Below are 26227 nucleotides of genomic sequence, written 5' to 3'. Positions count from 1 at the left end.
TGATGATTGTTGTTTCTTTTTATCGCTTTCCCAGTCCTTCCTTCTTCTCCAAACCTCGCCCGAGTCGTTTCTAGTTGTGTAGTGCGATTACATGCGCAAATGATGTCGTCGCGAGTTGTATGAAATATCGGCAACAATAGTCGCGATCATGAAAGTTTTGTGGAGTTGCGAAGCAGCAGCAGCAGTATCAATAGAATAGACGGTGAGTTGACAGGACTCGAAAGATGGAGAATCCGAGTCTAGCTAGCTGCAGGCATGAATTAACTTTGAAACATCCAAGACAGCAGACCCTCCACCGCTTGAGCAGGTTCAGAGTCACGAGGCACTGGTTGCACAAGATTTTGTGGTGAGGATGTTTGAGAAACAAGCGCTTCTTCGCTTTGCCCTCGATCTTGCTTCAGATGAATTTTTGGCTGGTACCTATAATGGCGGCCAGGTAGGTATCGGCGGGTAAAACTTAAAATGAGAAAAGGCAGGCGGCTGCAGGGCTGCAGGTCTGCAAGATGGAAGCGCTCGGTCCGGGGGCACAAGCGTTTTGAAGGGCGCCTCTTGTGGTAGGTGAGCAGAATGCAAGAGGAAGGCAGACAGGCCCAAGAGAGACGGATGCGTGAGAATTTGGGTGTAGAAGTCGGACGAAGTGGTTTGGAGATGTTGCGGTATCTGTCTCGAAAGTGTCGAGGGTGTTGATGCCAGCGCCCCTGGTCGGTTTAGTTTCCTGCTGCTGGCTCTTCTTGTAACAGAGTACATTAAGGTATCCAGGCCAGTCCACTACCAGGGCTCCCTGTCTGTCCTAAATGTCTGTCCCCTGTCGTCTCTTTCTCGCAATGGCCGGCTAGTGCCTGAAATGGAATGGCTTTTTCGCGCACCAGCTTGTCCTTTCCTGGAGGCTCTGCTGGCTTTGCATCCCTTTCACCCTTTGGAGCTCAGAACCGAAGGCGGCTTGTGCTGCTCTGGGAGTGTTGATCTTCACGGGGACTCACGGAGCCCTTCGGCGATCAGGGTAGCTGTTGGTCCGTGGAAAAACAACCGGTCCTTGCAGGGGGTGCGGCAGAGGGAGGAGACTCGAGAGGGACGATGGCTTCCAAGGATTCAGGCACCTCAACGGTATTGCATGCGCGAGAAGACCGCGTCCTTTTTTTAAAAACCCCCTACGTCAATCGAGATTCCGATCTGAATGGTTGAATTGAAATACGGCGAGGCCGTTTTCCAACTGCTTCCTCTTTTGTAAAGACGAGTGACTGGTAATAAGCCGGACGATAGCGCTACCCAAGTAGCTGGGATCCTCCCGCGATGCTACAGCACTTCGAGAACGATTCCAGATAGATGACTACAGCCGTCTACCACCGTACCAGAAGTCAGCTAGAATTGGCTTCCTTCATGGCGTCCGTCCACTAACAAGATTTCGACGTGATGAGAGGGAGCGCCCTCTATCTTTGGTGCCCCACAAGCTTTCTGGTTATTAATGAGCTCCTCTCCACGCAGCTAGCGAAGCAAGGAACGCGAATGGTTGTCACGGGCAAAGAGGGTGCGTGTGGCTTGCTGGGCAACTCTAGCGGTCCCCCGAGGGCCAAAGGGACCACTGGAACTAGTGTAGTTTAGAATTGGCATCCACAGTTTTAGTAGTACGTACGAACATTCAAAGATTGATTGATTGATTGATTGGTACGTCCAATGATTATGTACCATGCTCTCTTCTTGAATGTACCTACTTGTTGTCTGTAGCGTTACGCCGACCGCCGGAACGCCGCCTGATAATAGTGATGTGTTTCCCGCGATTTCTGATCAAATTTCCTGATGCTGTCGTGTGCCTACTTGACTGATATGGTCTTATACGTGCTTGGGTTTCTTCTTAAGCCAAGCCCCTTTTTATTTAAGCTCACTGGTCAGATCCAACCTCTCGGTGCCTTCTATGGCGCGCTTAACCATCACAGCACCTATCACTGTTGCAAAGCCAGATACTTACCTAGGCATTCTGTCTCGGCTGAGATACGATTATGCCGCATTCCCCATTCAGCCGACAGCAGCAGTGGTGATTGGATTCGTTGATGTGGGAACGGCATATGTTCTCGACGAGTCACTGGTCGGCATTTGGGAGACAATATGGAACGTCGTCATTTCTGCTTGTACCAGTTGTTGAAAACGATTGGCACATCATGCAAAATGGGTCTTGGTCGCCCCCCGTTGCTAGTGAGATGGGGCCAAAATCCTCGGGGGTTGGTCATGATAAGTCCGGCTGCGGCTGGCTTTTGCTTCCACTGGGTTTAATTTTGTCTTGGGACAATTGCTAGCTGCGAGATCATCAGACCGTCCTCATTTACCTTGTTACTGAATACAGCCCAAGAAGAGCCAAAGCACATCGAACTCTTTTCCACGACGCCATACTAATCTCATACCTGCTGTCATGGGATCGCATTGTGAACGTGTGACTGATTCGTGTGCGCTTTGCTTCGTCTGAATTGTCCACGAACTTGTGACGCAATTGCACACGAATCGTTGTTAATGCAATCCTACCTTGAGGTAAGGGAAAAAAAAGGCCCGTCGCAACCTGAAGCAGTCCAGTCCAAAGCGACGACCTTCGATATACCGGACTCACGCCGCGGCCTTCTGCCAGTTGCTTCTAGCGAGCTTCCTTGACTAAAAACAGTTCCAAGCCACACATCGAATTCTGCTCGATATTGATCACTGGTTGAAATGAATCGCCCTCGTGATATCCCACCATCTCAAGTTCAAGCCACACACGGTTCCGAGTAACAACAAATTGAACCGATCGATTGGACGGAGCATCTCCGGAGTAGAAGCTCAAGTATGCCCATACTCAATCCGTTTGCCTTCTACCTAGTGATTAAGATTGAGCGAATAGGAAGCAGCCTCCAGGGTGATAATTCAAGCCGATATATGTTGCACTTGAAGTCTGACAATACGGCGAACCTGATTAAATATCCAAATATCGTATGGCGCTTCTGAAGGCGCTTGGCCTTGTATGAGCATGAGCGATCATGGATCGTTCATTGGCGAACGGCTTGATAAAGCCAAGACGTTTCATCAGACCTTACAATCGGCCTAATGAGGATTCGAGGAGGAGCGCACCAGCCTCAGGTTGCCAGAAATTCTAACCGCCCATCTTCTGTTTCCGTGAATCTGTCCATGTATTTGATGATTATGATGACATTTCAATATCCACGTGCCCAGTTATTTCCTGGCATGAACGGGGCTGCTGAAGAGGGACCAGAGGACTATCGCGATATGCCAAATCCTAGTGCCCTCCAGGGTTTCGTGGGCGCATTTTACATAATGCGCGCAATCTGGAGATGGGCCTTGATAGTGTCTACCACCACGAATGTAGCGGTCGCGAAGTGTGAAAGGGAGATCTGCGTTCCGTCGCGGCTTTTCTTATCAGTGTTCCCCCATCACCAGGTTCCCACGGGCCGTCATGAGAGCAGTTCGATGACGATCGACATTCGTGCTTGAGACCCCTTGAATACCCCGGGTTTGTGCCCCCAAATTCGGCAACCCACAGGACTGGGTTGCAATGAGACGGCCTCATTGGCTGGGCATCTCCGGAAACCGTATGTCTTTTGTCGTACCTTTTTAACCCAGCAGATCGGGAATAATCGTAATTGACCACAGACAGTGGAACTTGTTGATGTTGATCTTTCAACATCAGTGTTCTTTACCAAGAACTAATATGCGTGCATTTCTCTCGATGGTAGTCATAGTGCCCTGTATGATGGTCTGGTCTGCGTGGTTTTGGCAAGTGCTCAATTTATTAGAATTAGACCTGCCCCCATCGTTTCTTTCCGCGGCTGTAGTCAAAATCACAGTCTTACTCGTGTTCTCGACAACATTCGATATGGTTATTAACTTGCGGTGTCTGCCCTATAGCGAGTCAAGGGATTCGAAAGCTAATGTATAGGGACGATCATGGTTAATTGCGGACAAGCTCAATCAGGTCTTCACATGGAAATACATCTTCATATGCTAGGTACATAATCCCCCAGCTTACTATACTACTCGAGCACCTCCAGAATCCTGTGCCTCCCATTTGAAGCCATCTACCTCACTGGCGCTTCTTATTATTGTTGAGTTGTAGTGTCAAATACTCAGATAGATTCCGCTGCCACCAGATGCGTCTTTTGTGGGCAGAGGGAGGGTCTCTAGTTAATGGAGGTACTGATAGCTAATGCAGCGTGCGTACCTATTGCAACAAGAATCATCTTTATCTGTTCTCAAGTCACGCAGTGCTGCTGTAACTTCATGGAGCGCGAGTCTTCCGAAACATAGACACCAACCGAGGATGATGCGAGTTATCCGACGGTCTTCTGCACCACGACTTAAGCGACGTCGCTTGATGATAACGCCTGTGGTCGCGGCCATTGACCGCCTTTCAATGTTGTGTAAGATGGTTGCTTGGCGGCTGACTTGAGGGCTCATTATTCCGTACCATTCGGAACTGGGTGCTAGCTTGCGCATTGGCAGCCAATCACTGTCCTGTTGACCCCTCCCAAATGGGTATCTTCAGGGTCCTAGCTACAGGATACGGGTGCCTCGCACGACAGTCCACGCAATCGGATAGGCATGTTCGGGAACAAAAACATCACCTTCAACCCGATACTATTGGAAACCGGTGGAGTTGTTGGGACTTGGTCAAGCTGCTACATCTGCATGTTTGTGTGTGTTGGCGTTATCCGACCAGCCGAGGACCGTGGAGAAGAGGCTCCGTTAGTTGATCTGGCCCCGGATTGTTGGGCATCTTTCCCCCGCGTATTCCGTACAGCTCAAATAAATATCCAAGTGCCAATCCGCCTCACGCCTCTCCTTCTCGTCTCTCTTCTCTTTCTCTTGTCCACATAATCAAGTTGTAGATACACACAGACTGTAGTTTTGGCAATTGTTGCTCCGCCTTCAAGGCCCCAAACCTCGTCTTAAACAGTTGATCGCACCCCCGGGTTGCGGTCCCACCAACCGTCAAGACGTTTTCCAACCTTCTCAACTCGTACGTTTTCATACATCCAGAAGTCCAAAGTCTGCCTCAATGTGCACCCAGTTGACCATGTTCCAGCGTCCACAATCCCCACCGAGGAGGCCGCTGCACTGCTTCTGGCGGCGCACCGGACTCACCCTATTCTCCCTAAAGAGTTATCGCCCACAAGACCGATACTCTACTGAAAGCCCGTCAATTGTCAATCATGGCGCCGCACGCCGAGGTCGACTCGGCCTCCTCGAATGGGGATGGACACCATCGTCAAGCCGGAACTGCCGTCCATGAGGATTTGTTCCAGGTGGACTCGCCCAACGTTGTTTATACTGACTCCGAGATCCGCTCCAAGTACACCTACCGAACCACCAGCGTAAAGAAGAACGGCAATGGTAAGTATGTCGCCACTCCCAAGGAGACCAACTACGACTTCAAGGTCGACCGCCAGGTTCCAAAGGTGGGCATGATGTTGGTAGGATGGGGTGGCAACAATGGCACTACCGTAACTGCCGGCATCATTGCGAACCGCCGGAACTTGGTCTGGGAGACGCGTGAGGGTCCGAGGGCTGCCAATTACTATGGTTCCGTGATTATGGGATCGACCATGAAGCTTGGAACCGAGGCCGAAACCAACAAAGACGTCAACATTCCATTTCACGATGTTCTTCCCATGGTTCATCCAAACGATCTTGTCATTGGTGGTTGGTAAGTAGTAAAACGATGAGGCTTGCTAGAAGACGCTCTCTGGAGTATCATGGCTTTGAGAGCCGCCTCAACTATCTCAACGGATTTCAATGCTAATATTCCCCAATAGGGATATTTCTGGCATGAACCTGGCCGATGCAATGGATAGAGCTGCAGTATTGGAGCCGACACTCAAGGCGCAAGTCAAGAAGGAGATGACCAACATGGTTCCTTTACCATCCATTTACTATCCCGATTTCATTGCTGCCAACCAGGAAGATAGAGCCGACAACGTCATCAAGGGCACCAAGGCTTGCACGGCTCACATTGAGCAAATTCGAAAGGATATCAAAGACTTCAAGGCCACCAACTCCCTGGACAAGGTCATTGTCCTTTGGACTGCTAACACGGAGAGATACGCCGACATCATCCCTGGAGTCAACGACACGGCCGAGAACCTGCTAAAGGCTGTCGACGATGGACATGAAGAGGTCTCCCCTTCAACTGTCTTTGCTATTGCTTGCATTCTTGAGAATGCGCCCTTTATCAATGGTTCTCCACAGAACACTTTCGTTCCTGGTGCCATTGAGCTTGCCGAGAAGCATGGCGCATTCATTGGTGGCGACGATTTCAAGTCTGGCCAGACCAAGATGAAATCAGCTTTGGTCGATTTCCTGATCAATGCCGGTATCAAGCTGACGTCCATCGCCTCGTACAACCACCTTGGCAACAATGACGGCAAGAACCTGAGCTCCCACAAGCAGTTCCGATCCAAGGAGATCTCCAAGTCCAATGTCGTCGATGACATGGTTGAAGCCAACTCGGTTCTGTACAAGAAGGGTGAGCACCCTGACCATACCGTCGTCATCAAGTACATGCCGGCTGTCGGCGACAACAAGCGTGCCTTGGACGAGTATTACGCCGAGATCTTCCTTGGTGGCCACCAGACCATTTCAATCTTCAATGTCTGTGAGGACTCTCTGCTCGCCTCGCCGTTGATCATTGACTTGGTCGTCGTGGCAGAAATGATGACTCGCATCCAATGGAGAGCCAGCTCTACTGATGGTGTCGCCACCAAGGACTTCCGTGGCTTCCACAGCGTTTTGAGCATCCTTAGTTACATGCTGAAGGCACCGCTCACGCCCCCAGGCACTCCAGTCATCAATGCCTTGGCCAAGCAGCGTGGTGCCCTGACCAACATCTTCAGGGCTTGTGTTGGACTTGAGCCCGAGTCCGATATGACCCTTGAGCACAAGTTGTTCTAGACTGGCTCCGCCGTGGAAATGAGCGACCGAGACTCGTCGGCAATTTTTCGTTTCGTATCTGGGCCCTTCTGCTTTATTGTAGAAGTTGTCTACTTTAGCTGGTATTCACATCGTTCTTGGTGAGGGACATTGCTCCGTGAGCGTCTTTCTACCATTGCTCAACGAAGATGTTTCTAGGATCTCAACATCCTACATAGTCACACAAAATTGAACATGATCATCCACCCACTACCTTCAAGTGCTCGAAGCGACCCTAAATTCTCAAACTCGTTTGTGACTGCATAATGATCCCAGGGTCACTAGGTCACCCAAATTTGACTCTTCTTGTGTGCCTAAGCTTTAACTTCGGCAGGCTCATAATCCCTCCAGATAAGCCCTTCTGGGACACTTTTCCATTGAAGTTGATCATCTAGCAGCTTCTTCATCTCACTCCACTCCTCACGCACGCGTTCCGCCTTGAAAGCACTTCTCGGTCTGATATCAGCCTTGAAGGGTTTCGGCTGAACAAATGTGCCCTCGATGAGATCGCCCATGTCGGGCAAGATCTCCTGGCCGTCGGGTCCTATGGCCCGGCGGAAGTCAAAGGCCCAGAGCAGGCGGGAGATGGCGAGGAACAGCGAGCGGTCGGCAATGTGCATGCCCTGGCACAGCCGACGCCCGGCGCCAAAGACAAATTGATCGCGCTTGGTCACGTCCGGGTTGGTCGCCGCCTGGGCCGACGTCTGCCGATCGTCGGCCCAGCGCATCGGGTCGAATCTCCTGGGGTCTGGATGCCGTTTCGGATCATTGTGCAAAGTCCTTGCTCTACTTGTTAGTGCCGCGTTCTCATTGTTCAACCCATAATGTATCAAATTAGAGCAACTCGCTTACCAGACATTCCAGAGCACCCCGGCCCCTTTGGGAATCTTGTATCCCATGTACTCATCATCCTGAATCACGGCATGCGGGACCCCGAGGATAACCGTCGGCATCCAGCGCAAGCTCTCCTTCATGCAGCCGCGTATATACTGCAGATCGGGCAAGTCGTTAAGGTCGGGCATGCGGTCCCCACAGACGCGATCGAGCTCGGCCTGGGCGGCGGCAACAACCTCTGGGAAAATGACCATGGCCTGGACGAACCCCACGAGGGTCGCGGCCGTGGTGTCGGACCCGGCCTCGAGCAGCGAGTTGCTCACGTACGAGGCCTGGGGGTCCGAGATGCCCGTCTCCTCCTGGGCCTTGACCAGGTCGATGCAAAAGCACGGCTTGGCTTTGCCGTCGCGCAGGCGCTGCTTGAAGCCCAGCCAGTGGCCCATCCACAGCTTCAGCTCCTCTTGGTGCAGTTCCCGTGCGTACCGTCGCATGGGCAGCAGCGCGTCGGGGAGGTGTCGGAGGAGCGGAAATACGTCGGTCAGTGCGGCCGAGGTACTCGCCAGCACACTACTGAACTTTTCAAAGCCCTAGAAAGTGGTCAGTGACCAATGTTCTTTACTTTCACTCTTTCTTTCCCCCTCATTTTCCAGAAAAATGAACTAATCTGTTTATGCACTGGATTAACCTACATGGTACAATTGATTCATCTGGGGATCCTCGATGCTGGTGGTGCGAATGCCATACATCATCTGCATCGACAGAGAGTTGGTAAAGCGCCGGATATGCTGAATAAATTGGTCCGGAGCCTCCAAAAATCCCAGCAGCATGTCCTTGTTCTCCAAGTCTTGGTATGTTACGTAGGTGCGGGAGGCTTTGATATTGAGGCTGTTGTGTACGATGCCGCGAAGCGTGCGCCAATTATTTCCGTACTCCTAAAATATCTTGTGAGAGATGATGGCAGCGGGTTGATGAGGCTGGTTTCACCTACCATGAGCAACATGCGAAAGCCACCACTGACGATCTGGCCAAGGTACATCTCTGGTCTCGACGAGTAAATGTTACTGCGCTTGTCCAGCAAGTCTTTGATGGCTTGGTCGGTATTCAGAACTACCATGACCTTTGTTCCCAGAATGAGCGAATAGATGGGTCCATATTCATTTGCCCACTTCTGAAATTGAAGATGCGGTTTCTCCTTGGGGATGAGGTGTATGTTGCCAAGTATGGGAATTGTTGGTGGTCCTGGGGGCAGACCTTTGGGACGTCGTCCAACTTGACTCAGCCGGTACAGTAGCACCAAAATACAAGCAACGCCAATGGGATATACTGCGAAGAGTACCATGTTTACACCCACATGAGAAGAGTATCAGAGTATAGGTGCGAAAAGGATGAAAACCAAAGAATGAGACGAGTGGCCCGTCTTTTGAATTGCACCGCAACATCATGTCCGCCTGGCGGAAACTCGCGAACAGCTGCCTGTACTATACACTTATCGGAAGCAAAGCTGGCAAACGCGATAGCCATTGGACGGTAAAGGCTTTGATCGGCAGCGAGGGGGGCCATTGCGTTGGCACGAATATGCCATGCAAATGCAGTGATTGCGCACCGTGAATGGTAGGATTATGCATGACTCTCCAAACTCTCCCTCCACCCTTCTTGGCTCCGTCAAACGTCAGCGCGTCCTCTTGGCGGCTAACGTTTTCAAAGGCTCTCTTGTGATAGGTGAAGACCACCTGTTGCAGCTCTGCTCACAGGAGGGAGGGTATGCTTAATGCAAGAAGTAAGGGACTGGAGAATATTGACATATCGCTGCAGGTAGAGCCGCTAGGAAACAAGGAGATATCAATCCACCTCCAGTCTCGTGCTTTATGGAATTTGAATGCAGCATCCGATCCCTGTGTCACATGCATTACCCACAGATGAATACCTGTTTTGGTGCAAACCCGCAGCCTTACTCTGTTATCGCGATTCGGCTTCTGATGGTGAGCGCGACAAGACGGCTCCAAGTAGATACAGGAGAGTAACTTTGCTGACAATGACCATTTGTATAGAATGCGGAGGCCGCGGAGGAACTATAATCAATTAGATGTGCACTTTGACCTCATATAGTAAGCCCTTGGCCTCGAAACTTGCTGTGGGGTTGGCTCGACGTCCACTTAGGATGTATACATACTATCAAGTCAACTTTTGTGCTTGAAGACCGGGTCACTTGAAGCAGATGAGGCTTACCCGAGACTTTTATGTCCAGCTAGAACCTGGGAGTGAGTACGAGCAATAAAGTTTCGAATTCTCAGACATGCTTTATTCACTTGATGTTCTTGAATGTGCAGCAGCAAAACTAGAACATGAAATCGACAAGACACCAATGAATGAACCATAGCACATTTTCAAGATAATATTCTAGTATTTCACATGTATTTCTATGGAATAGGGCAAGATGACGTATGGTATGTATACATTTGAATAAACAGCTCAACTGTTACTGCCCACTGCCCAGGCCCAAGACGATCCATGGACAGGTCTCTCAAGACGCAATGGAATGAAACTGCATATCTGACACATAAAGTGGGCAAATCTGAGTTCACCAGTACAGGGAAAGATAAACCAAAGAAGATGACAACCCACGATCGTCCAAATCCAGTGCACAATTGTACCATAGAAGTGAAGTCTTTGATAATACTTTAGTACGTACAGAGTACAGGCTAGCCGCTACAGCAGCACATGTGGGGACGGCTATTAAACACGGTGCCCCACATTCCCGCCCAGCTGCTGACGGCGGCGCGTTTGGCGGCGCGTTGCTGCTCGACTTACAAACGCTCCAGTGCAACTTTCTGCCAAACTCTTTAACTCACGCCAAACAAAACCACCAATCGTCTCGCCGACGCCCTTTGGTTTTGTCTAACGAGGGAACCAGTACTGTGAGGTATTGAACCCAAGTACAGAAGTCAACAATGCAGTCTATGCAGCAGATGGTCAGCAAGGGCACCGCCTGCTATCAGAGCGGCGACCTGATTGCGGCGTCTCGTCAATTCAGACAAGTAAGTGCCTTATCCACAAACAGACATACCTACTACTACTGGCCTCCCTTACCTAATGAGCAGCTCCACCCCCCACCATCATCTATTATTCCTGGATATGGCTATTTGCTGACTCTGTCTCACCTTCTGTTCCGTCAGGCTGCCCAAAGCTGCAAGTGTGAAGTCGGCAAGCCGAATCTAGAGTGCAAATGCATCGACTTCCTCCAAGCCTGCCATGACCACACACTGAGCGAGGCGTTGCGCCAGTCTTGCACGTGCCCCCGACGGGCCGCCAAACGCTGCAAAGATGAGTCGCACGCCGTGGCTCTCGGCAGCCTCGTCTTGGTCTGTATCAAGACAAAAGACTACAAGTTGGGCCTCATCTATGGCCAAAACCTCATACGCATTGCACCTCGAGATCCGCGGGGCTATCTCAGACTGGGTCAACTCTTGCGTCTAACAAAGAAGCAGGCCACCGCACTGGCTGTATACCAGCAGGGAATCGCACTGGTGGCGCGCGCAAACCCTCAGCACCCGGGCCTCGTCGCTCTGCAAGAGCAGGAGAAGACTACTTCCAAAGCATTGATACAGATCGACCCTGTGCATGTTCTTCCCACTGAGCTGTTCATCCAGGTTTTGCGCAATCTTAAAACGAAGAACTATTGGTAAGCTTATCACGTGAACATTTCCGACCACTTCTTAATAACCTTGGCTTTTGTTTTTTCAGCGGCATTCTTCGAGTTTCCAAGTCATGGAAGACATTCATAGAGCGGACTCGGGGACTCTGGACGGAACAAGAATTCTACGTCAACGCCAGAATACGGCCCACCAGACTCGTACCGCCTTCCAAACCCATACCGGCTTTTAGACTCGTACCGGCTTCAACCATACAGAAGTGCTTGGTGACATATCCCGGCGGTCAGCTTCAATCACTCACCATCCGGGACTGCGCCGCGTTCCCTCTTTTGATCAATAAGTTGGCAACGATTCTACGCGCATGCCCTCATCTACGTCACCTCTCTCTGGCTGGCTCGGCCGCACTAAGGACAGGTTACGTCCGCCCCGAGTCATACAAGGGTCCCCAATTAAAAACATTGTACCTGGGCCCAAATTTGACGATAGACAACGATGTTGTGCAATACCTAATGCCCAACAATTGTGAGTCTCTTGAGGAACTCAGTCTGCTCGGAATGCCTCAAGGACCCTTCTTCCTCGACCCAGCTGGACCGCAGTATCCGCGACTACACACACTCCGACTTGCAGGTCCTTCAAATCAAGGCCCGTACCCCATCTGTATGCTCACGATTGCGCACATGGCCCCGAGTATTCAGGTGGTATCCCTTGACAGGGTATCGTTGTACTTCCACGAATGGCAAGATGTAGCAACCATCAATCAGTGGCATAACCTGAAAAGTCTTTCCATGGGCAAAGATATAGCATTGGATATGTCTCGTAACTTTCCCACGGTTTTGGTGAAGACACCTTTCCTTCCAGAGGAACTCGAAGAACTTGTTCTTACGAATACAGCACTCCGTTGGAACTTTAGTTGGGAACCTGAAAGACCGCTGGAATGGGGCCAGTGGGTGGTGCAGCCACCACATTCACCCAAGCCATACTTCCCCTCTCTGAAGACGCTTGTTGTTCGTGACATGGATCACCACGCACCAAAGTGTCATGATAAGTGGAAATCTTTGATTGCGCCGTCAGTCGCAAGCGACAAGCTCCGGCATCTTGAAATATGCCCCTTTCCATGGCCCCTCGTGCGCGACCTGGACCAAACTAGACAGTGGCTGGAGCCAGAAGCAGGCGCAACTGGCATCACCGCACTAGGCATCAGCTGCCTCATGGCGTCGGTCGGCCATGAAATTGACGATGCCGATGATGCCTTGCTTCAACTCGTTCAACTCTTCCCCAATCTGCGGGACTTGGATATCAATCAAGAGCCTATTGGACTTTCGACGCTGGCCCGTATACTTGAAGCTGGTGTGGACCGAATCTATCATCGGCAGGGCGCAGCGATGCTGACTCTGAAGGAATGGGCGCAATCCAAGGGCAAAGATGTGATACATGGGAGCATGCCGAGGTCATCCTTGGTCTTGTGAGCAGCAAAGGGGATTGATATCGGTTAGAGGTAGAGTCATGGTGGTTTCAACGTATGTGAATCGAGTAACAAGGCAGAGGAAGACAGTGGAAACGGGACGGAATGAAAAAGAACTGTCATGAAATGGGAACGGAAATACATGATGCTCTCTAAAGAGCTATCATGAATGACATGAGTAGAGAGACCTGCATAATGCCTAATGATGAATGAAAGATGGACATGAGAGATGCCCTAGGTGACACTAATTGAGTGTAGTTAAAGCTCGTTTTCGACCTCCCCACAGTATAGCATGCGGTCAGCTCGTAAAGAGAAAATTCCCATACGCTGAGCCGCCAACCAGCATGTTCCGAGGCCTTCGTGAACTTGCGGATAAGTTGCTAGTCAACATCTTCTAGGTACGATCATCATACCGAGCTCAATTTTTCCGGCAATGAAAGAGCAAAGACGAAGAGAAAATAACCAGAGTTCACCTGTGCTCTCGCTAAAATCCTAGCCTCTGTCGGCTCCAGCTTCCCCGTACCCCAATTCCTCCCCCGCAAATGCCCCCCTGGCTTACGGCTCTTGGCGCCGTTGGAGAAACAAGAAACGCTGAATACCCAGGGGCCTCAAAATACCCCGAATGACATACGAGGCCCAGCCATCGTCATTGGGGATCGCCAGGGCGTTGCTCTTAATAATGGGGCCTCTCGCCCTCAATTCGTCTCGACTTGTGTGTTGGGACATCCTACATTGGTCTGAGAAACAATATATGATCCTCTAATTGGTAATTGGCAGCCATGGTGTTTTCTTCAGCACTTGTCCTCGGCTTGGCCGTGATTAGCGGCGTGGTAGCTAAGGATGCTACGGTCATCATACCCGCCACTCTTTCGAAGAGAGCACTGGGCCCTGATGTATATGGGTACTCGATTGAGCCAATCTGGCTCGACAGCTACATCAACAATACCTTGGCCTCTACTCTGCTTGGTCACATCAAAGACGTGACGGGCAAGGCACCCCCGATTCGTGTTGGTGGCAATACGGCCGATCAGACCTATATTCACGATACGTTGCCGACGGGCAATGCCTCACTTCCGTTGCCGGCACTGCCAAGCGTCACTCAATTCAACATTACCCCAGAATGGTACACGACCTGGAGCGATTACTTCCCTGAAGGAACCGACTTGATTTACACCCTCAACTTTGCCAACAACGCCTCTGCTTGGGCAGACGCAGTGACGGAAGCGCAAGCCGTACACGAGGCACTGGGAGACAAGCTGTTCATGTTTGAGGCCGGCAATGAGATTGATCACTTTATCCACAAGGGCTGGAGAAACGCCAGCTGGGGCGTTCAAATGTACCTTGAGCAGTTCCGCAACCTGACTGGCCAGATCACCGACTCGGACTGGTACAAGTCGGCCTCGAAACAGCCCAAATTCCAAGCTGGTGTCTTTGCAGACCCGCCCTTGGTGCCGGATCAGCAGGATGAGATTGACGATTTCAGCATTGCCAACCTCACGGCGGCAGAGGATGAGGCGGACGCCGACATCATTGGAAGCTACGCCACGCACCTCTATCCACAGTCAACCTGCGACACTACCCGCTGGCTTCGGATGCGTCTTGACTTGCTTTCGAACCACACAACCCTATGGCTAAATGTCTCGCAATATATTCCCCAGGTGGCTGCGGCCGATGCCGCGGGTGCTCCTTTGGTCATGGGCGAGACAAACTCCATTAGTTGTTCTGGAAAGAGTGGTATCAGCGACACATTTGGTGCAGCGCTCTGGGGTGTCGATTACGTCTTGATGGCTGCTTCTCTCGGGTTCCAGAAGATATATTTCCACCTCGGCGCCCAGAGCGAGTACAGTAGCTTCACCCCAGTCCCATATACTCTTAAGGGTGAGGACCTGGTCCCTGGCATCCGGGCCGGTTGGTACGGGCACTACTTCATATCCAAGATTGTGGCATCGGCGAGCAACGAATCATTCAGCGTCTCTGCGATTCCGGACGCGAACTCGAGCTCTCTGAGCGGCTACACCATCTACAATGGCAATGACTCTCTGCAGAAGCTCGTCTTCCTCGACATGGGCGTGTGGAATGGTACCGAAGGACTCAGCAATCCGTCAACCTTGAGCGCGACCGACGGCACCAGCTTCAGCGAGGGAGAGCGACCCAACAGCACGCTGACCATCAACACGCCGTGGGCTGCTGGCAGCAACGTCAGTGTGACCCGGCTCGCGGGTCCCGGCACCAATGCAAAGAGCAACGTGACAGTCTCGGGCGTGACCTTTGACCCGGACACTGGAGCAAAGGTCGGTACCGAAGCCACGGAAATCATCACCGTCGAGGATGATGGTGTCGTCAAGATTATACTTCCCGAGGCGCATGGAGTGCTGCTTGAGCTCAGCAGTGCTAGCCCCAGTAATGGCTCTTCTTCAGGCTCAGAGTCTGGGTCAGGGTCTGATGGAAACACCTCTGGCGCTATTACTCTTTCATCATTGGTTGCATGCCAAGTCGGGCTTTTCGCCATGGTTGTTGCAATGGTTTTGTAGAATAAGAAAATTATAACCTAGATCATTGTGATGAAAAAGATTTTCGGAAAATGTGTTTCATTCATACCTGAATAGTGAGGCGTACACACATGATGATAAAAGTGTTCGATCCAGAAAAAGAAAAAGGAATTCTCTCGGATGTCTTCTTTTGGGCAAATTGCGTAGCTCCCCCAAAGATCACCGAGGGAAAGCACTCTCAATTTACTTGGAGTCATATTGACCGATATGAATCCTTTTCACGGAAGGGACGGTAGGTATTTCAGAGACGTACCAAAGAGGAAGAGCTAGAAGGCTGAGGAGCACCTTGAAGTTGCGTCTTTGATTCTTCCATGTTTCACATCTTGAAGCTTCGTTATGCTCATTTGCTCGCCACAGATTTGCCTAAGCGTTATGCGTGCCATTGACCATTTAATGTTCCCTCCCATTGGCCCAAAGGAAACAGAACAAGGCAGGCAAAGACGCAAGCAAGACCCCGCCCCGCGCCACGAACGGCCGATCGATCCGGAGCCTTGAGCCTTATTCAAAGTGCAGCGAGTTGTATCCCCGGTCCATCTCCAGACGTTAGTCTGCCCAGTCCCTCCAATCCATCCATTCAGCGTGCTGGATTGTCATGCACGGCGTTGGCGCCGGCCTTTACTCGTTCATACCCTTACAAGGGCCCAGCCGTCTTGGGCCGCCAAAGTCGCCTGCCTGCGCAGTATTTGACAAAAGCAGGTCACACGACTGGCCAACCGCCGTCCGTCTCGGTTCCGGGATTCGCTGCAACAAAGAGTCCAAACGCGCCCGCTCTCGGTTTCCGATAAGGCCGCATGCGCACGCGCACCCGCTATCGCTTGACTGGACAGTCACAAGTCACAGCGAGAGGGAAAAAAAAAATTCTTGTGTCTACTTCGGAGCAAATCAATTCTTTCAGCTTCAAAAACTGTCTGTTGAGATCTGAGTTCTACGCAATCGGCCCGGAGCGGACCATACATGCTATTTTCGCCAATAATTCACTAAATTACATTGTTAAATTGGAGTGCAGGCGCTTTCCAAGAAACTTTAAAAAGTCATATGCCAGAGTCCTCCTGCAGGCCCAAGGTTCAATTTTGCAATCGCCGTCATCGATGAGTGGCTCAGGCTCCAGCTCTATCAGCCATGATAACAATGCTACACCATTGGATGAAGGCTTGGACATTGATACACAATTCGAAAATACCGTGAACACCATGGCGGAAGGTAGAATCAACGACGGGGAGACCGCGCATCTCAGACTCCAGACGTCTCTGGACCGAGTCGCCGATATCGAATCCCAGCCTGGTTCGGCCCGCAGCCAGGGCTCGTCAAGAAGCTCCACTGAGAGTAATCAGAAACAGCAAAAACTAAAAGTCGTAGCATGGAGAGATCTCCCAAAGAAGAATCAGTTAATCGTCATTACCTTGGCACGGCTGAGTGAGCCACTGGTGCAGACATCGTTGCAGGTGAGCTCCAGAGAGCTGAGAACTATGATCCAGGTCACTAACGGCGCCCCAGTCTTATATGTTCTACCAGTTGAAATGGTTTGACTCAAGTCTTCCAGATTCTACCATCTCAGGCCAAGCCGGTATACTGTCTGCGAGTTTTACCGCGGCCCAGTTCCTAACTGCAATGGTTTGGGGCAGAGTGGCCGATTCTCCTCGAGTTGGACGCAAGAGGGTCATTCTTATTGGTCTTGTCGGCACTCGTGAGTGTCTTGCAAACTCCCCAAAAGACAATATTTGCTGACGTGACCCAGTAATATCCTGCCTTGGATTTGGGCTGTCCACTTCATTTCTCTCTGCTCTCTTTTTCAGATGCTTGGGCGGGGCGACGAGTGGGAATACTGGTGTTCTGAGAACAATGTAAGTTCAAGCTCTAAGAATACAGACCCGTTCTGGTCGCCTGTCGTCTGGTACACATGTCCAATTCGACTGTGGCCCGCCTTGTGCGTTTGTTGTGGTTTGGGCAAGGTTAACCATCTTGTAGGGTTAGCGAAATAGTTCGGGAGAAAAGGTAATGCAGCACCCTAGTGCTTGTTGATGAAATACTCACTGACACGCTACACACAGGTACCAATCAAGAGCATTCCTGCTCATGCCAATGACGTTCAATGTAGGAATCATCGTTGGACCTGTCCTCGGCGGTCTTCTCTCTGACCCAGCTGCATCTTACCCGGGAGTATTCGGTAGTATACAATTCTTCAATCGATTCCCATACGCACTGCCAAATCTAGTGAGCGCCGGGATCGCTCTATGCGCCTTGGTCGGCGTTTGGTTATGTTTGGAAGAGACGCACGATGCTTTGCGCGGCAGCGTCGACTACGGACGAGTGATTGCCATTAAGATTGGCCAGTTACTTATCTGGAGGCGAGAAAAGTATGCCTACAAGCCTCTGCATTCTCATTCTTCCAGTATCAACACGGTAGAAATGTCGCCAACAGTGGAAGAGCATCCCGCTTCGCTGCCACGGCCCCGGTATACGCAGAAACTCCCATTTAGGCGCATCTTTACCCGCAACGTGAGCATGACGCTTGTCTCACAATTTCTCATTGCCTTTCATTTAGGCACTTTCAATGCGTTATGGTTCGTCTTTCTCTCCACGCCGGTATACAATCCGTCGGACCCTAATCCGCCTGGCTTTCGACCCTCCCTCCCCTTCCGCTTCACGGGCGGCCTGGGTCTGCCCTCTCGAAGCGTTGGCTTTGCCATGGCCATGCTAGGGGTGATAGGCATATCAATGCAGCTCTTCTTGTATCCTCGGCTCTCATCACGCTTCGGTACCCCTCAGATGTGGCGCTTCTGCCTGTTCTTGTTCCCTATGGCGTACACTCTGCTGCCATACCTGTCGATAATCCCATCGACAACACCGCCGCCAGGCCAGAAAACGGGACCGTGGATCTGGTTGGCACTACTCGGCGTTTTGTTTATACAAGTCACGGGCCGGACGTTTGCTCTACCGGCTCAAACAATCTTGGTCAACAATTGCACGCCACATCCAAGCGTGCTGGGTACTGTTCATGGCATGGGAATGAGCATCTCCAGTCTTGCCAGAACGGTTGGACCTGTGCTTTGCGGCTATCTGTACGGACTCGGATTGTCTCATGGCGCTGTGGGAGCTGTGTTTTGGGGCCTTGCAGTCGTTGCCTGTTGTGGGATCATAGCTAGTTTCTGGGTCAGAGAGGGAGATGGGCATGAGATATGGCTAGAGGGCGATGCGGAGGATGAAGGTGAGGAAGCAAAATGATACACTCAGATCGGGAACATAGACTGTGCTTGGGATACAACAGTTATAGATGCATCTTTGGAAACACGAGCGTCAGCAATAGTATTGTGTTTTTCAAGTTTTGGTTACTTGGGAATTGCGTTCGAGAGCGTGCTCGAGATAAATTTCTAGCCAAGCAGTATTCCGCTAAGGGCTGAGAAAAGTCCCAGGAGAACAAGACTATAGCGACATGCAAGTTGATAGGGACTGACAATTTCACATGTAATTGCCAATATCTCTATTTTATAGTATTTATGCACTTCTTCTCTGCCCTTCCAAAGGAGTGCAAACCGACACAATCCACGAAATGACGGCACCACTCGCAATGCAAATGAGCAGGAAATATCTATGCACCATTCACAACTTGATGCTGTTCAATATATCAACAGCAGGTGGCATTGAACTAACCTTAGTGAGGTCATCAAGCCTTTCCCTCTCTTGGATACCAAGAATCTGGTGGATCCAAGGCGGGACTGTAACTAGATTTCGGAGACCACAGACCCTTCCCACGGCCGGTGTCTCGGATTTCCCGACAAGGCAGATTCTGGCCATCTTTTCTTGGTGGAAGGGGAAAAAAAAAATATCCCCGTGCTGAGTGGATTCGAGTATGCCTTATTCGCTATTGATGGGGCATTTCTCTCTCTCTATCCTTGTCCATCATTTTTCCCAATGTTCTTTTTTTGTCCCCCACGTGGGCATCGAATGCTTGCCTACAGGGGGCCAGGGGGGAAAGGTGAGCTCCCAGATGTGCCCTTTTTCACGTTTTTCCTCAACAGCTGCGCAGTATCTAGCTTCCCGCGTGGAGACGGCTAGGGCCACTGCCCGCACATTCGACAGCGCCTTGGTAGATGTGAAATGAATTGTCCTTTTTTTTTTCTTTCTTGTTTTGAAGCGGGTGCGGAAACATGATGACGAAGAAAAGAAAAACCATTGCGAGCTGTTACCCTCTTTCGGATCATGTATCATTCGGCAATCTGGAAGAGGGGCCACGAAGGATGAACGGCGACTTTGGCCAGCCACGTTGTATGCCTCGTTTTTGTCATGGTCATATCCTCGCTATAGCCTATGATGCACTTGTTTTGTGACTTGAGTAATGCAGAGGTAGCTGTCGTATGTTTTCTGTCCCTCTTTGTGTTACCATGCTAATGAAATATTTGCATGCAGGCTTCCAATTATACATCGTCTGATGAACGGCGCCGACCAATGACAATCCAGAACAGGGTGATTTTCAAGGCGACATAATTAAAAAAGAGCGTGGGTGTCTCGACCAATCGGAAAATTCAGTTTGACGTTTTTCTCTTTGGCTCGACAGATGTGTCCCGATTTGGACGGAAAGGCTGTATTACATCCTGGTTGAAGAAATGCTAGTAATCTATCGTCGTTTTGCGGTTCCTTTGCCGGCAAGACAGAAAGGGAAAAAGGCCCTTGCTGTTAGCGGCATCGATCAAGTGGTTTGGCTGTTCCGGTGGAGGATAGGATAGGATAGGATAGGAATTCCTGCCGTAGTAGCTCGGATTCCCATATCAGCACCCAAAGGCGTCCGTTCGGCCCATATGCGGACGGCATTGCCAACCGAAGACGGTGGGATATTTGATGCGCCTCTTCCCGCCTGCTCAAAAGCGGGAAGCAGTTGGTTCGCCCTTGTAGAAAACAGACCCATATCACTGTAGGTACGGCTTGGTCTAGACCACTTGGGACTGCTTACTCGAGCGAGAAAAGTTCAAGGTTGCGGGTGATGGGGGTCGAACGGGCAGTGAGTAAGTGAGTAAGTCGATGTGTATCAAAGCCTCTCGGGTAGATGATCTCACTGCCCACCTCATCTCTCCTGAAGAACGATCGACGCTTCCTCCCCCGTGGAACTGGACTACATACACTACCATGGAATGGGATTCATACAAGCCTTGCAACCCTGGTAGACTGGAAAGGAAGCGACTGGCCAGCAACAAGGCTGCCTGTACCTACCGGTCGGTCCAAGACCCAAGAGGGATTTGCCGCAGTGGCCGTGATGATAGCCGCTACCCCTGGCCCGGCAATTCTAGGGGTCATGGATGGGCTGTGGTGTGCCAGCGCCACGGACCCCATTCTACAATCCTTCGCGCATGATGCAGTGCCATCTTGGCCGTTCCTTTTGTCCTTTTCAACGGCGAGCGACCCGTAGGCGAATCGAAACAATGGTTACAGATCGCCCCGTTGCATTTTTTCTTTTTTAAATGATGAAATGAGAGTTGTGTGTTTCAAGACATATTTCTGGCTCGGTTGTAATACAACGTGGACCTAAGTTTGGGGGAGATTCAGCCCTATGCAATGCGACCCTCTGTTATGCGTCTGGTTGTGTTGTATGTAGGTACATCATGTAGGTACTGTATGTAGGTGTACTGTAGGACTCGTGTCCCAAAAGCAGGCGAAAACAGAGTCGTGCGTGGTACCTGACGAGATGTAGGTATGTACAGGTAGATGCAGTCAGCACGCCCAACGTGTGTCTACATACATACAGCACACGTACACGTGGCTTTGGGAAAAAAAAAAAAAAAGGTCCAGCCCAGATGGACAGAACAGGCTGGGACAATAAGATGGCAAAGATGGAAACACCATTCGGACAATTTTCCACTGAGATGCATTTCTTACTCACCTGTCTACTTACCTGCTTGGTATCCACGCGACATAATCTATATTCAGTGCTGTGCGTGAGAAACAAATTTGGACCCTAGGACAGCCAGCAGCTTGGCAAGAAGAAAGGGTGGCTTGTTCCTCTTCCTGCCCACTTGTGGAAACCCAAAAACCTGCTTGTGGTCAAAAGCATAGACAGCGATTCCCTCCCCTGCATATCTTACTGCCTAGTAAACTGTGTTTGACCACCATTTACCGAGCGTCAATGGGCGTTTATCGCGTCTATTAGGTGGCGGCCTCGCTCGTGTGTGTGTGTGAGTGTGTGAGTGAGAGGCAGACTTGTTTGTGAGTGTGTGTGAGAAACAGAGAGGTGGAGGGTTGCTTTGATTGTCAGCAGAAGCCCTCTCCTCTCCCTCCCACCACACATACGAGACATAAATTAGTGTCCAGGCTAGCCCCAAAAATGGACTTAAGAGTGTACGAATTGGGTATTTTGAGAAGTCCGAGCTAGTCCGAACCGCAGCCCTCTTAGTTTTTTTCTTCTTATTTCCAAAAATAAATTATTGGAACTGGCGGGTAGATGTGTGAGAGAGTTTTATGAATGGGAATTTGAGAGAATCATGGCAAATTGTAAGTTAAACCCTAACATTCCCGTTCCCCTAGTCTATGGTTGAGCTCAGGAGGCTGAATTAATGGAATTGCCAATTCATCGTTTCCATGTTGCGTTTCCCTTGATGCAGCACTTGGGCTGCGGATGCGACTGTTTGCTTGTACGATATACAGCATGGGGGAATGAATACATACCCCTCCATTCCAATGCTAGGTACCTACCTACTGACTGAAGTGTAGGGGCAGAACTTACTTGTTGGTGCCCCTCTACGGCCGGCACTCGGCCAAGGGACCCGCGGTTACGGGGGCTATTTTAGCAAGGCCCAGCGCTGGGAAGGAATGCCCATGCCGTCAAATAGTTCATCCCATCTCTTCTAGGGTTGTACCTGCTAACTGTGAACTGCCCCAGCGTTGACATCAAATGATCCTCGGCCGGCACTACAACCCAGTCGATCTGATGAAACATTTTGATGATTTCTTGTCTCTCTTGATCCATCTGCCATTGTACGATTCCTGAACAGGGGGGATAAATTTGGTTGGGCAGATCGAATGGAGTAAAGGGGGGCAAGGCTTTTTTTTTTTTTTTTTTTTTTTTTTTTAATTCTCTCTCCCCTCCCCTCCCCACCCCCCACCACCACGGCGGGGTGATTGCAACCACCTATTCGTGGGTGACACTGCGCTATTCGGTGACCGATATCACACCTCCATGTTTTTCCGTTGTAGGCATCTTTCATTTGCGGCGCATTTATACCGATATATAAATCCCCAACCTTTCCACACACTTGACGGTATAAGCCGTCTTCTTCTTCCATTGGCATGATTCTTTGCAATGTCCTCTCGGATTTGTTCTGCCAGAAGGGACATTGGGGACATGACCGAATCGATCACCAACAAAGGCAAAAGTTTTGCTACCACTGGAGCCATGACCACTCCATATAGCATACAACATTGATAGTGTAGAAATTTGTAACAAGAAGGGTCAATATACTAGTAGACAAAATTGATTCTCCAAGTTGAAAGTGTATTTATTGATTACTTGTCCCAGCCTGGTGATCCGGCCCTCTTTTTCAGCTCTTTGCGAGCGCCAAAGTCTATGTAGTCTTGTTGCTATGATAGTAGAAAAGCTAGCTTCGTGACCAGACGAAGTATGTCTAGAGAATACAAGAGAGGGAGCTGCCTGCTACGGAGAGGGAGAGAGATAGAAGCAAGGCCAAGGTGTCCTGAAGGGCGAAAAAGGCCAGCTTGCCCTTTCCAGCATCATGACCTGGCTTCTATGAGAAAAAAGTATTCGAACTACTTCCTGAGCAGTCGATGACTTGTGGAAACAGAAGAAGTACAGGTTTGTTGTTACATAAGCTACACCCAGTGTGGTAAAGGAAGAAGAGACAGAAATAAGAAAGACAGATCAAGTTGCAAAATGCAAAACAGGAAGAAGAGAGAAAAGTGAGAGAGGAAAAGGAAAAGAAGAAATGGACAAACGGCAAGCTGCGTGTATCATACCGTGGCTTCCAGCCATAGAAAATCCAACCAGTCTCCAGCCAATCCACCGAAAAACTCCTGGTATATGCCCTAACCCGGCTCAATAGAGAGGTATCAAGTCCCGCCGCTGTGGGTAAATCACTCTGTCAAAATGATAGAGATGAAATAGAACGAAGGGGGAATGGAAGCAAAGAAAAAGAACCCAAGAAACACCATTGTACCAACCCATGCCAACACTTTTCCCCTCCTTCTCCTCACATTCCCACTGAAGTGCAAGAACTGAGCACAACCAAGGCATGCCGTTCATAATTCTTCAAGTCGTCAGGCCATCAGTCAGCTTCTCCGATAAGAAACCACAAATTCGAAAAAAGAAAAAAAAATTCGTCCCATGCCGTCGCTATGCCTGCCATCAGAGTAATGCCGAGAAGTGCCGAACAGAGAGTTCCAAACCGAGTAGTCGTGTTCTTTTCGTGTGCCATTTGGTTAGGCGCCCAATCCAAGCGCATGCAAGTGGTTAATCTCTCAAGACATCGTATGTGGCCAAGTCGTCGTCTCGTGTTGTCTGCGCGGCTCTGCCAGTTTTGAATTGCAACAAGTCCTGAAAGCTGTGTCACCCTGGATCGATATGCAATGCACATTTGCTCGGACTGGGAATTCAAGTCTTTGTTCGCATCAGCGAGTGCGAGCGGGCATATGCGCAAGATATGATCATGGATTCGTCGGGAGACGCGACAGCAGATCGGACAATCTTTGCACTGGAAAGACGGCTGTGGACCAGGTTGAGATGGACGATTCGTTGCCTTTCATATGTCAAGAAGTGACAGATGAAATGAAGCACGGCTGCCTATTCGCCAGAGATCAGGTAGTTCACCTGTAGTGCCGGGAGCTCTTGTGAGAAGAACGGCTGCTGTGATAGCCGGAATCCGAGTAATGCGTGGAGGAGTATGATCCGTAATGGCTTCGGGAAGAGTGATCCTGGCAAGCAACTCCCACCAGAATGGTTCGCTTGGTCACAGAATGACCGGGTCGACCATATGCTGCACAGCGGTCCACTGCATGTTGGTAGTATAGACACCGGCAGCTCGAGTAAAGCTCAACCAATTGGTAACACATGTTGACTTTGTTTGGGGCTCGGCGGACAGGAGCACCAAAAAGTTGCCCTTGCCAGGCTGTTGCTATTGTGTTGGCAGAGTTGTAGCTTGAGTCAGAATGTTCGGGACTGGTTGTTATTTTTTTTTCTCCTTTTTTTCTTGTTCTTGTCTTGGTGTCAAGTATTTATGTATCTGGTGTGTTGACGATGGAAGCAAGGAGATGCAGTAGCACTGTTGCAAGAGCAGCAGTACGGGATATCGATAAAGTCTTTTGCAAGTGAGACAGACGAAAGACAGACAGATAGGTAAATTAAGGCGAGAATGGAAAGCAGATCTAGCTAGCGTGAAAATGGGCGACGAAAAGGAAATCAGGATAATGGAAAGATGTCGAGGACAAGTGAGTATCAGGTGTTATTCCATGATTCAGGACGGAGACGGCATCGTAGCCTTATAGCCCTGGAGCCTGGGGTCGGTCAAGTGGTAGTCATATGAATAAGGGCCGTGAAGGCAGCAGTGACGAAATACATCCTGGGCCAAAAGGTAAGGTAGGTCAGGTAGGTACTGCAGGTTCGTCTTACATGTAAGGTCCCAGACAAGTAAAAGGCCGTAGAGGTACTTTGCCTAATGGAGGTCTGGTACCTACATAGGTAGAGCTGCGGATCATTGATCATGTCCCAGTCTGCATGCAGCAGCAGCAGCAGCAGCTTGAGCGCGGTGCAGTGCAGAGTGCAGTGCAGCTTAGCAGTCGCTTTTGGTGGGTCCCATGGATCTCCTCCTCCAAAGAGGTCCACTGGCAGCTTGAGGTCAAGTGGAAGCCAGGTACGTGAGGTACATACATGCAACACACCACCTGGCACTGGAATAGAATGGCGCAGGGTGCCTTGCCGATGATGAGTAAAAGGCGCAGTCCCAGGTGTATCTCTGCATTTGGGGGTGTGTAGGAGAGAGGGGGAGGGAGAAAAGAAAAACGAGACTAGTGTGCGTCAAAGGAAAATAATTAAGAAAAAAAAAAAGGACAACGGCTCGCGTTTCTGGGGCAAGTCAGACAGATACTAAAGATACCTTCCTACATACTCCCGCTACCACGTTTGGATCCAGTGTGCAGGTTAGGTGAGATGACAAGCACTTGAGGCCTTGTAGAGTGGGGTGTTGTACTACACTACAGTACATGCCTCCAAGCCAGGTCCCGTCCTGTGTGGCCCATGATCCGGCCCTCCGTCTCTGTCTGATGTACGTCAATGTGTGGACGGATCTCCAGGTTCGTTCCTTTACGTACGGGCCACGCATCTCGCATGGTGATACTACCATTTTTCTTGATATCTGAGCGCCGGGATACGCTGAGTGTCTGGTGGAGGGTAACAGAAGGAAGCATTTGAAATGGGTCGGGTACTTGGTGTGTAGTCAGAATACTCGGCGTTGGGGTTGATTGAACGCGGGAGGGGAACCAAAAAAAAAAAAAAGACACCAAAAAGAAAAGCAAGAAACACGAGCAGGATCTATGCGACTTGAAAAAAAAAAAGGACTCAGACAGAGGAATCAGAGTCACTCACCCTCGGCCGGGCTCTATAGGAAAGCGTTACTGACCACTATTCTACAGGTGCATACTCGCCTTGCTTACCTGGCTGGGTACATTACCTAGTACCTACCTACATACCTACTGTAAGGTCACGATCTGTCCTTCTCTTGCTGCGGGAGTCGACGGTTGATGCGGGCGGACGCATTTGCAGCCCTTGCAGTGTACATATGCCGAATATTGTTAGACCT

General features: G+C 50.3%; 5 protein-coding genes across 5 annotated transcripts; 4 read left to right on the top strand and 1 right to left on the bottom strand.

The window, feature by feature from the left end:
- Positions 1-5186: 5186 nt before the first annotated feature.
- PFICI_06444 (Inositol-3-phosphate synthase) lies at positions 5187-6924 on the top strand (the record flags this gene model as incomplete). Its single annotated transcript, XM_007835025.1, has 2 exons — positions 5187-5680; positions 5790-6924. The coding sequence occupies 2 exons, from the start codon at positions 5187-5189 to the stop codon at positions 6922-6924; spliced, it is 1629 nt and encodes a 542-aa protein (XP_007833216.1).
- A 332-nt stretch (positions 6925-7256) lies between these two features.
- PFICI_06443 (uncharacterized protein) lies at positions 7257-9115 on the bottom strand (the record flags this gene model as incomplete). Its single annotated transcript, XM_007835024.1, has 4 exons — positions 7257-7722; positions 7795-8363; positions 8466-8708; positions 8765-9115. 4 exons carry the CDS (start codon positions 9113-9115, stop codon positions 7257-7259), a joined length of 1629 nt encoding a protein of 542 aa, XP_007833215.1.
- A 1609-nt stretch (positions 9116-10724) lies between these two features.
- On the top strand, positions 10725-12892 carry PFICI_06442 (uncharacterized protein; the record flags this gene model as incomplete). The annotated part of the gene is made up of 3 exons (XM_007835023.1): positions 10725-10811; positions 10875-11455; positions 11518-12892. 3 exons carry the CDS (start codon positions 10725-10727, stop codon positions 12890-12892), a joined length of 2043 nt encoding a protein of 680 aa, XP_007833214.1.
- A 775-nt stretch (positions 12893-13667) lies between these two features.
- Positions 13668-15419, top strand: PFICI_06441 (uncharacterized protein; the record flags this gene model as incomplete). The annotated part of the gene is made up of 1 exon (XM_007835022.1): positions 13668-15419. The coding sequence occupies one exon, from the start codon at positions 13668-13670 to the stop codon at positions 15417-15419; it is 1752 nt and encodes a 583-aa protein (XP_007833213.1).
- A 1106-nt stretch (positions 15420-16525) lies between these two features.
- On the top strand, positions 16526-18659 carry PFICI_06440 (uncharacterized protein; the record flags this gene model as incomplete). The annotated part of the gene is made up of 4 exons (XM_007835021.1): positions 16526-16879; positions 16932-17121; positions 17173-17278; positions 17486-18659. 4 exons carry the CDS (start codon positions 16526-16528, stop codon positions 18657-18659), a joined length of 1824 nt encoding a protein of 607 aa, XP_007833212.1.
- Between the last annotated feature and the right edge of the window lie 7568 nt (positions 18660-26227).

Source organism: Pestalotiopsis fici, assembly GCF_000516985.1.
Source record: "Pestalotiopsis fici W106-1 unplaced genomic scaffold PFICI_Scf_4, whole genome shotgun sequence".
Lineage (NCBI taxonomy): Eukaryota > Fungi > Ascomycota > Sordariomycetes > Amphisphaeriales > Sporocadaceae > Pestalotiopsis > Pestalotiopsis fici.
Note: the sequence above shows the minus strand (reverse complement) of the source record. Positions and strands in the feature narration are given on the sequence as shown.